This window comes from Danio rerio, chromosome 22 (assembly GCF_052040795.2).
Source record: "Danio rerio strain M-AB ecotype USA chromosome 22, GRCz13ab, whole genome shotgun sequence".
NCBI classification, from domain to species: Eukaryota; Metazoa; Chordata; class Actinopteri; order Cypriniformes; family Danionidae; genus Danio; species Danio rerio.
This window is the reverse complement of record NC_141042.1, coordinates 11,164,422-11,177,686: the sequence shown is the minus strand read 5'-3', so window position 1 is coordinate 11,177,686 and position 13,265 is coordinate 11,164,422. Positions and strand designations below refer to the sequence as shown.

The following is a 13,265-nucleotide window of genomic DNA, read 5'->3' as shown; positions in this document are numbered from 1 at the left end:
ATTCATACAATTTATGCAAAAGAGAAAAAAGATTTTCTGACTTAAAATTTTTGTCTTGTTTCTAGTTCAAATATCTACATTTCAATGCAATTCCAATATTACTTTACACACCCTAACTGGCAGATCAATTTGCTTGTTTTAAGGAAAAAACTCTTTTAATTTTGTCTTATTTCTTCTGAAGTTGAAATCAAAACGATAATTTTACTTGATCTATAAGAATTTTTAGATATTTGGACTTGGGTTGCACGATTTACCGGTACTTCAGTAGCACTGTGATACTATGGCTATAAAATACTGAAGACGCCACTGTAGTCTGAAAACGGTAGTATCGTCATTAACAGTTCTACAATAGGTAATGTTGCATGTGGAGAAATCACTAAAATCACACATTTTAACTGTCTGCATATGGGTCTTAGCTTGCTGCAGTTATGATAGATCCTATGACGTGATCAAAGATTTATTCATTTATTTTATCATTATTATTGCAATAACAACAAAACCCACAATATTGTACATATCGCTGTCAATTTTACATTGTCCTGGTTTTTTTTGTTTTGTTTTTTTGAGGAGTATGCGATTGTATTTTGCACTGTTGTTGTATTTGCATTGTCTGTATTTTGCACTGTCATTTTGTTTGCATCGTCTGTATTTTGCACTGTTGTTGTATCTATATTTTGTACTGTCTGGAGCCAGCACCTAAGCTTTCACTCATCATAGCACACGTGCTGCTGATGATGTGACAATAGAAGTGATTTGTTTTGATTTGTATGTACAAATAAAAGTCTGTACAAATTATACGTTTTCAATAATAAGAGAATTCTGAATTGAATTTAAGTATTATGACATATCGAAAATAGTATTTCTGATAATTTGCTTTATTTCATAGATTTGAGTTATGAATCAATACTGTATCACAATACGACTTGGTATTGCGATACTTCAGCTGGTATAGTATCGTGGCCTGAATTAACGGTATCATGACAACCCTAATTTGGACTAGAAACAAGACAAAGTAAGAAAAGCATTTTTTGCATTGTGATTAATTAATTTGTGCACCAGACTCCCAAAAAACCATGCAATAGTGTTATTCAAGCCATCTTGTGGAACTGGAAAAAATTCTGCAACAGATTTTTAACATTGTGCAGGCCTACTACTTTTAGGTAGCACCTAACCCTAAACACTAAATGACAGCAACAGTATTTACAACCACAAAACATTCTGCATACTTGGTATGCCACAAACCAGTTCCAAATGTCTGCAATTATTTGCCAATTACTTAAAAGTCTCATATTAAACTTTTCATGCAACAACTTGTCAACAACTGTCTACTTTTTCACAAATGTTATGAGTGCTAAAAATATCTTTGTACTATTACAGTATAGGTGATATCATTATTCCCTTCATATTTGCACCTGTCTACACATGTCTACATCCCCTATTACAGAGAAAATCTGGAAAATACCCAGGTAATATGTTCCAGCTTTTGTTCACACAAAAATCATTCTAGGACTAATCTCAGCAATGTTACCAGAGAAGCATCGAAATGTAATCCAAAATGTTCAATCAGAAATTTTCTTTATGCACTTGGCCAAAATCCAAAACTGCTTTGTAATATTTTTAAATGTAACTCAGTAGCTTAAATTGTACAATGATTTTGAAAAACACAAGCCAATAAAAACACTTTGTTGACAGTGAATGAGTCAAGGTGCCATGTTATCAATGTTGCCCTGACAGCATAGTATCGCTATTGCAAGCAGCAGGAACAAGTATACTACATAGAAATGTTCTGTTGGTGGGTTATAGACCCTTTTCTCATTTATGAGTTTCTCAGTAGCAGAAGGCGTGACAGGTAAACTTAAGAGCGCAGTGTATCGGAGAGTACAACAAATAATTTATTTATAATCTTATTTGCTTAAATAATTAAAGAAAAACTCCATGATGGTGTTATAAAGACTTAGAAAGAGGAGAAAATTGTGTGAGACTGATGTTGGCAGCCAGAGAAGAGAATAACAGCAAATTTACTCTCAGCCCCATAGATGTTGCGTTAGTAACACCTCACATAAGCGGTAATTCATTTTTTGTAATTTGACGCATTTATGATTCATAAATGAATATGTTTAGACATTTTTGAAAAAATCTAAATATTAACAACTGACCGTTAAATTCATCCTAACGTTTTGTGAAAAGGGTCCATTAGAGCAGAATTAGCTTTTTCCTGACAAGATGTGCATGAGAATTGTAGTGTTTGCTGAATCGCAATTTCATTTCAAATAATCGGCCAGTCTAGCACAATAATAGCCTTTATTCAGTTTATTTTTTTATCTGTTATTCTCTTTCAGCCAAATAAATAAAAATTAATAATAATAATAAATTTATGGCCAATTATAAATTATATTTGCATCTGAATAAAATTTGCATAATCTTTAAACGCAACTTTCGGAAATCTGCATGCAGTTTGAAATGGTCTTTCTGGCTTTCAATAGAAATCTTCTTGTTGTTGTTTCTGTTCTTTGCATACTGTAAAATAAATAACAATCTGAATCAGCACTGACATCTTGTGGACAAACTAAGTAGTGCAGAATAATTTAAAATGTAAGCTGCTCATACATGTTACTGAAGATTTTATTCTCTCAGTGTGAAGTATTTTCTAAGTGTAAAGCAGTTAATTTTCTCTTCTTTAAATGTATGTAGTGTTTGCAGCAAACATACCAACGTGTGTTAAAAATACTGTGTAAGATTAGGGTGAGTGACTGATTGTGTAGAATAACTGAATATGTAAAGCACTGATTACATATGTTAAATACTTGTATGAAGCTATATGTGTCAGAAGTTAGAATGAGTAACATATTATCAAGTGATTATGCTATCATGACAATGTATGTAAACACTTAGTTTCTTTGCATAAGTTGCATCCATACTTTGCTGACATAGACCTGTAACATCTCTGTTGACATGAGCTAGTGGGCTGAGAGCCAAGAATAGCAGGACCCCTTAGACTAGAAAACCTATTCAAAAATGGTCAAAAGTTAAAAAGAGACAAATAGGGGTGTGTCAAAAACATGTATAAAGGAGGAGGAGCAGGAGAGACTTTAGAAGGAGCAGGAGGAGAATGCTATGAGGTCTGCTCTGCTCTTTCTCTGCTTTATTATGGAGAATAAAGTCTATTTTCTGATATTCAAAACCTCCTGTCTGATCATTTCTAATTGATGAGAAGTCGAATTACGACCTTACGTATGAAAAACTCGAGCTGTGCAAGTAAGCAGTAGGCAAGTTTAACAGTAAATATAAATAACAGTGAGATTAATTACAGGTTACTGATTTAAAATAGAGCAGATGACGTCTTCATAATAAACAAGTAATAACTCAAGTGCCCCTTAAATACACAGCTTAGGCATTTAAATAGCACTGAAGTCTGAAATCTGATTCAGTCCTGTAAACCGCGGTTAATTCCCAACTCTAACTATAACCACATCATTGACAACAACATAATTTCTTAAAACGACACTTGACAGCCTCTGCTAAGTCTGGATTGTTTTAATTTTGTGCTGTCATGCTCTGTTTTTTAATTTGCAAATAGGGGTAGCCATTTACTTACATTTCATGAATCAGCAAAGACCACAAGTTTCAGCTAAAAATCTTCTTTATTTTCCTTGTGAAGAAAAAAAAAGTCGCCTTCATCTTGGATGGCCTGAGGGCGAGTAATTAACCGCTAGTTTTCCTTTTTGGCTGAACCATCCCTTGAAGCATTAAAGCCAAACGCGACTCACACAAAAAATGTAATTTGGCAGTCGGAGTTTCGTGTTAAAAAGAAGAAAGAGAAAGATCTAGAAGAAAAAAAAAACAGAAGAGGGAGGACAGGGAGCGCGAGATTGAGGCCTGCTTACATAAGTGCGGGTTATATAAGAGAAGGCTGCTGTGTGAATGTAGGCCATGCTGGCCGTGACACACTGACACATTCACACAGTACAGCACAGCCTGTTCCACAACAACAGCCTGAGTCACACACTCATGCAGACGCACCTACAGACGGCACCTGCCGCTCCGCCTGCACACACAGGTTCATGCAGTCTGGACTGACAGAAACTTACAGCAAGATCGCCGGCTGTTGTTTTTAAAACTGAACAGGTTGTGTTTTCCTTGAGTGACGTATGAGAGGGTGAATATTACGAGTATCATCGCAGCTGCAGTTGCTCACAGAAAGAAAGTAAATGAGGTTGGGTTATGATATAAATCCCCCCAAAGCAAAATGAAGACGCCAAATCAAGTTTTTAGCTTTTTAAAAATGTAATTGCATCAATAAATATGAACATGTACATTTTAGTAATACATTTAAACGCTTAATTTGTGATTTTATGAATGTGTTTGAGATTTAAATCAGTTTTTAATAACAATTTATATATATTTTGTAAATAAACATTTCTTTACATATCAGAAATAACACTTTAGTTTTTTGCACACACACACACGTTTGTTTTTGTGAAAAGTGGAGACATTATACAGGTTTCCATTCATTTTATACTGTCCAAACCATATATTGTATTGCCCTCACCCCACCCCTAAACCCAACCATCACAGGAGACTGTGTGCAGCTTTACTCTCTGATAAAACTCTTTCTGTAGGATTTATAAGCATTTTGAGAAATAAGGACGTCACCAATGTCCTCCTATTTTACCTCCTTTTTGTAATACCAGTGTCATACCCCTGTCATTATACAGATTTGTGTCCTGATATGTCACAAAACACGTACACACACACACACAGCGGAATGAACCACCAACATATCCAGCATATGTTTTTATGCAGCGGTTTCCCTTCCAGCTGCACCCTATCACTGAGAAACACCCATACACTCTTGCATTCAAACACATACACTACAGGCAATTTTTGGCCATTTGAATTTTTTTTCTCAAGACTTCCGGTCTCATTCACTTCCATTCATTTCTAGACTTTAAAAACAGCTTGTTATGCTGCTTGATGTTGCAAACTGATATTTCCTTATTATATTTTTCTACTTGGTCTGTATAGTCATGCAAACAATTGTTTGTTGAGCAAGTAGTTTGACGGTTTTCTGCCGTTTGGTATTCCTAGTCATTTCGCCCATAGGTGACTGATTTGGAAGTTCTAAAGCAATCCCAGAAACGAGCGCACTTCAGCATTGCAGAATAAGGTCAGTAGCGCATGTTTTTGGACTGTGGGGGAAACCGGAGCATCCAGAGGAAACCCATGCCAACACAGGGAGAACAAGCAAACTCCACACAGAAATGCCAACTGACCCAGTCGGTGCTTGAACCAGTGGCGTTCTTGCTGAGGCGATCGAGCTACCCACTGCGCCACTGTGACACCTAAATAAAATTCTAATAATAAAAGACAGTTGTTGCTTTATTACACGTGTAAATTATTATGTATAACAGGCAACATTTTACAGCCGTTATATTTTTAAATAAGACATTTTTTTATGTATCATTGTAAATTTTGAACATCTTTATTTACAATAATTAATAATTATTATACTAATAAAATATCATAATAACAATAATTTAAATAAACAATAATACAAATTTTAAATTTTCCTGCATTTATTGTTTATATAAAAATATTATATATTAGACTAATAAAAACCATTTCTTTATTATTTAAATTATTATATAAATATAATTGTGCAATATTTAGTATTAATAATTATTTAGATATATTTGTTAGATCTTATAAAAATGCCACTTTATAACACCTTCAATTTTTTGCCAATAAAAACAAATACTTCAAAAACTGACAAGTTCAGTTAATTTACACAGAAAAGAGCAGCACTGACATTCTACAAAACATCTCAATTTTTATTTTACAAAGAAAGAAAGAAAGAGAGAAAGAAAGAAATAGTAAACAGTGACATCCTTAACTTTAAGTGAACTTGGGCTGGGCTGATAAACGATATTCGACTCAAAGAGTCAAAAACACAGCAGAAATGTGTGCACCAATAAGAATCCAAGAGTGTTATTAATATTAAGATGTGGCAAATTGTTGGACGCCGAAAATTTTAATATGTTATGCCATTTAATGATCCCTCTAGATTTTGTAGCTTCAGTCATTGTTGGGGTATTCTTCTAAATATAGAAGCATTAACAACTGATATATGCAGTTGAAGTCAGAATTATTAGCCCTCCTTTGAATTTATTTTTCTTTTTTAAATATCAGCCAGATGATGTTTAACAGAGCAATGAAATTTTCACAGTATGTCCGATAACATTTTTTCTTCTGGAGAAAGTCTTATTTGTTTTATTTCGACTAAAATAAAGGCAGTTTTAAAAAATTTTAATAAACATTTTATGGTTGAAATTATTTGCCCCTTTAAGCTATATATTTTTTCGACTATTTGCAAAACAAATCATAGTTACACATTGATTTGCCTAATTACCCTAACTTGCCTAGTTAACCCAGTTAAGCCTTTAAATGTCACTTTAAGCGGAATACTAGTGTCTAAAAAATATCTAGTCAAATATTATTTACTGTCATCATGGCAAAGATAAAATAAATAAGTTAAAATCAAATCACTTTTATTGTCACATCATCAGCAGCACATTAGTTATTAGAAATGAGTTATTAAAACTATTATGTTTACAAATGTGTTGAAAAAATCTGCACTCCGTCAAACAGAAAATGGGGGAAAAAATAAACAGGGGGGGCCTAATCATTCTGACTTTAACTATATATACACACACACACACATACATATATACATATATATAATTGTTTATTATACCACATCGCTCACCCCTACATCTGCTCCAAACAAGAATGTGCAGAAATTCAATAACTTTCAATCCAACCTAACAATAAAAGTATCTAAAAACTATGCATTTCCTTTCTGCTGACAATTAATGAGCTATAGAGATTTATATCTCCATAAACATAACCTATAAATGAATGAATTAAATGTATGAAATCCATCACCATGACAACTTTTAGCATTACAAACCCACTGACCTCAATTCTATTCAAAGCAAACACAAAAACACAATCCCCCACATCAAACTCCATCACAAATTCTAAATATTTTCAGGTTTCTCATCTATTTTACTGTGTGAAATGAATTTAAGCTCAGGTAGATTGTTCAGCTCTTCTGCACCTGCTCTTTTCCACAAATCCGCTGTTTACACAAATATCTACATCATATTTGATCACACCAACACTGCAATATCTCACATTTCCCTCACATGTAAAACAGAAGTCATTTTAAAGCGCTTTTTCCGACTAAACAGAATGAGGCACATTTACATAACTGTACTTTGTGACCAGCAGCAGCCGCTACCACATGAACAACCCGGCTAAAAACTCACCCAATATCCCGAAAATCAGCTGCATATCACCTCAGACCCAAACAGACAGACGTACTGCGTTATATTACACGCGTTTGGTGTTAAACAGCTCCATTACGAGCCTATCGAGCGGCTAACTGTTAGCGCGTTAGCACGAGCGCGCGATGCTCTCTTTTGTTGACGTTAGCATCCGTGCTAACTGTGCTCAAATACAACCAACAAAGCACAATGTTAGCGATTAACCTCGCGTGTGTGGTGTCAAATCGGCGTCTTACCTTTTTTACCCCCTCCTTAGGATGCTGCTGCGGTGCTGCGACGCATTAAATTATTAAAATTAATTTTTGTTATACTCCCTGATTCTTTTATTTTATCTGTGTAACCGAGCTCAAACGGCCCCCGAGGCGCGCCGGCTGAGGCTGAAGGTTCCGGCTCCTCTTTCGGTCCGGGGGCCTGAATGTCATCCAGCGTTTCATAATCGCCGACTGTTGCATAAAAGTAAATACAACAAGGTGGCGTGTTGTGTAAATGACCAGAATAATCCAGCTCGATGACTTACTGAAGGAAGTTGAGCGATAGGGCTGTCACTTCAACTTGCTTTCGTCATGCTTAGTGGTATATAAATACAGTTTGATGGTCTATAAATAGATTATTAATTTTTAAATGTTGCATTTCATTATTGTATATACATATATGTGTTTGTATTTATGTAAACACAATATCTAATGTGTTGTTGTATACTTGATATGTGTGTGATGGCTGTATACATTATGTAACTTATTATGTAACAAAGCAAGCATTACAAAACAGAAATATATATGCAAAACTTGTGTAGATTATCAAATACGCAATAATAAATCGAGATAAATGACTTTTACTCTTTATTTAAATCTGTTAATATTAATCTTATATAATAAAATAAAAAAATGTAATAACAAATGTACTAACACATTAACGAATACATTAATGAAATGTCCTTCTGATATATTGTAAGTGCATGTTATTACGTTACAATTTCAAAAATATTGATATTGAATTCAAATATATGATTGTTATTCAGTTTAAATGATAAAAACGGTATTTTATTTTATATATTGTTTTATAAAATGTCTAATTTAAGTACTCCCAGATAGCAGGCAGTAATCGGCCCGAGCTCGGCTGCCCTCCGGCGCCTCCGGCTCCGACTCGGCATCGGCGAGTGTTATCCGGGCCGAGTGCGGCCCGCAGCTCGCTCGCGCACATGCGGTTGTGATGCGGCTGTAAAGCACTGGCCCGATTCCGGTCAACCATATGGCAACCGATTAAGGCTGATGGCAACCGATTAAGTTCTTATTTTATCTAGTAATCTGTTAGCTCCACGTTTAATGATAATTTGAGAAAATATTCATGGTACGATAGCAAAAAAAAAAAAAAAAAAAAAAGAATATTTAGTGTGGATGGTCGCAATGTTTAGACGCAAACAAAACAATATTATGTATAAATAGATTATACATGTCATCTAGAGAAAAACTATGTAAAATTCGCTTATTTTTGAGATAGCACGCTCCTGTGCTGACTGTTTTTGTTTTAAAGCAGAAGTTGGTTTCATAATAAACATGCGTGACTAAACTCATGATCAACACTCCAATCCAGACGGTGGCGGTAATGCTCCAAAAAGCTGGTTGTCTACCACCTTGGCACGAAGATCACAAGAAGAAAAAGTTTTTTTTTTTAAAGACTTCACGTGGATGCCGGTCAGAAAGGTAAGCTTTTTACTGCTTGTGTACTGTATAATTAGCGAATTTAGAGCTTAAAACATTTCCACGGTGTTTGGTTGTAACAGCGTTTAGAAATTTAAAACAGTTTGATACGAAATGTAACTTGCTTTAAGAAACACGAGTGGAGCCAATGTATGCTAACGCTAACAGTTACAAACACGCCTGAAAGTTCATTTTCCTTTAACACAATGTTAGATTGTAACGTGTGTAGTAACTGAAAACTATTTTAATTATTTTAAAGAAACATGAAACGAATTTGTGTGTATGCTAACTTTGCGTTAAAGAAAGTTTCTGTAGACGAATCCATTAACTAACATGGCAAAACGTGTTTTTATCCTAATTTAACATTATAAAGTACCGTGGAAGTTGAAAAAATCATTGTACAGGCGTATACTTATCCAACAGTATTAATTCTGTGATTGTGTAAATAAAAACTAATCGTTTTGGATTAATAAAATATATTGTTTATCTTGTTTATGCAGTTAGTCACGAAAAGTGATCGAAACTCGACTGTTTACTATTCTCTTTAAATTATCCAAGAGAAATATATTAGTGTGCACTTTAATTCATATGTGTTAGCCTATGTGAATCAATTATATCTTTTGTTCAAGCTGTAATGGTCAGTTAATGTAAAACTGAACGTCTTAAAGCAGATTTTGATGTTTTTTTTGTTTGTTTTTTATGTTATTGACAGTGATAAATTCTGATTTAAATGAATGGGTAACAATAGTTGTTGGTTAAGTCTTATTGGTCTTGTTTAACAAAGGTTAGTGAGATCATTTTGCAGCACATCACGACCAAAGAAGTCAATGGCACACTCTTTTGAACGTGAATAGGCATGTTATAGTTGTGTGCTAAGTCCATTATAAGCTGTAAACTGCTGATACATTTTCAACATAGATTGAGCTTTTCAGACATTACATTACTAATTGCTTCACAAACAGCTGAAATGGTTTATTGTTATTGGCTATCATCATCAACCATTTTTCACAATGGTTGGTTAATCTTCATGGGTACAGAATAATGCATGTGCTTGACCATCTTACAAATCTATGTCTCTGATTCATAAGGCTGTCACTCTGCATGAATCTCCGAATAAATCTTGTGCAACCTTCTGTGTACTGATTATTTACACTATAGGTATTATATGCATTAATTAACTTTGATAGTATTTCAGGATTTGAACTTTTCTTTACGGGACAACAATAACAACAATGTGATGTTTTATTATAGATGCATATGAGGAAGCTTGACTAAAACATCCACATGCAACTGTGATTTCTGACTGGTAGACAGATGAGGACGATGATTGCCTGTCATACATCTAAAGACAGAACAGGTTTGTTTGCAATTATTTTAAACACATACTGTCAACATTGTCATTGATCTATTACAACCTGTGAGTTTTGCCCTGGCACTATACTAAAGTGATGTTTTGTTTTGTAAATGTATTTGATCAAGGGACAGTATAGACGCATCTATACCTTGATGAAGAAAAATTACTTGAAACAAAGAGGCTGGATAAAAGGCAGGTATGAAGATTTCAGAAATCAATGCAGCACCACAAGTACCATCACCATCAATGACTATGGCAGAAATCTTAAGACCACCATGAAGATGCACAGATACTGTACATTCCAGTACACCAGGCGTGTCCAAACTACGGCCTGCGGGCCAGGCTTTTTATAAATATCAATAGAATCTGGCCCGCTATACAAAAATGAACGTAATTCAATAAATAACCACCGGGTGTCGCTATTACATGCATTCAATTAAGCAGCAGTTCTTGTTATGATCTATCTATCTATCTATCTATCTATCTATCTATCTATCTATCTATCTATCTATCTATCTATCTATCTATCTATCTATCTATCTATCTATTTGTCTGTCTGTCTGTCTGTCTGTCTGTCTGTCTGTCTACACACAGTTGAAGTCTGAATTATTAGCCCCTCATTGATTTATTTCTTCTTTTTTAAATATTTCCCAAATGATGTTGGAAAAAGACTTATGATTTATTTCGGCTAGAATAAAAAGCGGTTTAAATTTTTTTATGAACCATTTTAAGGTCAAAATTATTAGCCCCTTAAGTCTTCAGAACAAACCATTGTTATAAAATAACTTGCCTAATTACCTTAACTTGACTAGTTAACTTGATTAACCTAGTTAAGCCTTTAAATGTCACTTTAAGCTGTATAGAAGTGTCTTAAAAATATCTAGTCAAATATTATTTACTGTCATCATGGCAAAGATAAAATAAATCAGTTATTAGAAATGAGTTACTAAAACTAATATGTTTAGAAATGTGTGGAAAAAAATGTTTAACTCTCCGTTAAACAGAAATTGGGGAAAAAATAAACGGTGGCTAATAATTTAGGGGGCCCATCTGGCCCTCGGCCCAAAAAGTTTGGACACTCCTGCAGTACACCTATGAACATTTACAGTCTTTGTTCTAGTGCAGTTTGAGATCAAGACATAACTTATTGCATCTCGTGATGTCTTTGTAAGAATTGAAGATATCACTAAATTTGTTAAGGTTTAATGCAGCTAGAAAGTAAAGATCAAGTAGAGAATATCAGCAGTGTCTAATCCACTGTTGTATTTACAGAAGTTGTATGAGAATAAGCTACAGGTTGATTTATACTAATCTGTTATTTTTCTTTTTTTAGCACGACTGACTGAAGTTTTAAAATCATGCAACGTCATAAAGCAGCAGCTGGGCCTGATTCTCACAAAACCAAAACAGACGTGATGAAATTCCAGATGTGAACACATTTGACCTTCCTTTGGCCAATTTGATTTGGAAAAGCTTGAAAATCAACTAAAGGAGCAGCCTGAACAAATGAAGAAACTGGTAAGTTCAAGCTCTTGCTAATTTCAAAGTGTTTTAAGTTTATTTGTTTTTTTTTTATTGTTTTTTTGCTTCGTAGGTAGCCTACTTTTTTCCTAATTTTTTCTTTTTTTTACATTAGTACTTGTTCACTACTAATTATCTGTTTATCTTTTAATCACAGATGGAGTGAGGACAAATGTCCATACCACGCCACTGATAAAGAAGTGGAAAAATGCATTACAAGGTAGCTACAACTTGCCCCTGACAGGGATGGAGGAAGAAAGAAGAGAAAGCTAATGTGATAAATGTCTACATCACTATTTTGTTTTATTTTTTAAACAACATTTTAAGTGTATTAGGATGTTCCCTGATACTTGAACAATTTGTTTCTTTCATTTGCATTTTTATATATATATATATATATATATATATGTATGTATATGTATATGTATATATGTGTGTGTATATGTATATATGTGTGTGTGTATATATGTATGGTATGTATGTATGTATGTGTGTGCGCCAAATTCTGAAGAAACATCTTGATACATTTTTAATAAACGTAATACAAATAAAATTATAAATATAAACTTGCACAAGACGTGTATATATATGAAATGTATAATCATCTCACTCATGTCTTGCTGTTTGTGCAATTGATTTTGTTCAAGTTTATTTAAAAATAAGTTTGACTTTATACTTCTGCAATTATTTATATATATAGATCTTTTGTTTGTTTATTATTATTATTATTATTTATTATAATTGTTTTATTAAAAAATGTTTCAAGATGTTTCTTCAGAATTCTGCAGTACTTTTTACAAGTTTGACTTGGATATTTTACGGATTGTCATTGGTATTTTTAAGATGTTTCTTGCTATATCTTAAATTGGTTTCTATATTTAGGTTTATATAAAATTTAGCTGTTTGTACAAATTTTTAATTTAAGTCTATTGGGAAAACAGGGTTGTTTTAAAAACATCTGTGTTTGTGTGTAATTTTTAGATTTTTTGTTTAAATCTTTCTGTGTGTCTTTAATGTGTTGTTTTATTGTTGTTTTTATATTGATATTCTTGTGCACTACAAAATTATTTATAAAATTTTAGTACTATTTTTTTCTTGCAATTAATAAACGTTTAACATTTATTTATTTTGTCATTTGTCTGATTATTTTCGTTACAGAATGTGTATGCAGTTTGCACTTTATTCAAAGGTTAAACACAGTGCTTACACTTTGTGTCTACATTATAGCCTGTGTTTGCTGTTGTATAAATTCAAATGGTTGTAATACCATATATTAAGTACCAATGTAATACCAAAAGGTTTTATAAGGTGTATAAATACGGAGTCGCGCCAGCTCCGGGCCGC

General features: G+C 33.5%; 1 protein-coding gene and 1 long non-coding RNA gene across 4 annotated transcripts in view; one reads left to right on the top strand and one right to left on the bottom strand.

Moving 5' to 3' along the window:
• The window catches only part of rad54l2 (RAD54 like 2), a 37,243-nt gene extending 29,535 nt beyond the window's left edge, over positions 1 to 7,708 (bottom strand). Inside the window, exon 1 of one of the 3 annotated variants that reach the window (XM_087303915.1) lies at positions 7,586 to 7,708. Coding sequence is in view for 1 of the 3 variants with exons in the window: in XM_087303914.1 (XP_087160040.1) it covers positions 3,596 to 3,597 (2 nt within the window). In the remaining 2 variants the exon portion in view is untranslated. Of the gene's footprint in view, positions 1 to 3,595; positions 3,779 to 7,331; positions 7,493 to 7,585 lie in introns of those variants that run through there. The other 2 variants (XM_087303916.1, XM_087303914.1) reach the window with 2 other exon arrangements.
• Positions 7,709 to 8,994: 1,286 nt separating this feature from the next.
• On the top strand, positions 8,995 to 13,043 carry LOC147838447 (uncharacterized). Its single transcript, XR_015521710.1, has 6 exons — positions 8,995 to 9,049; positions 10,298 to 10,403; positions 10,526 to 10,596; positions 11,734 to 11,918; positions 12,079 to 12,282; positions 12,688 to 13,043. It is a non-coding gene; the product is annotated as an uncharacterized LOC147838447 (long non-coding RNA).
• Positions 13,044 to 13,265: the final 222 nt, after the last annotated feature.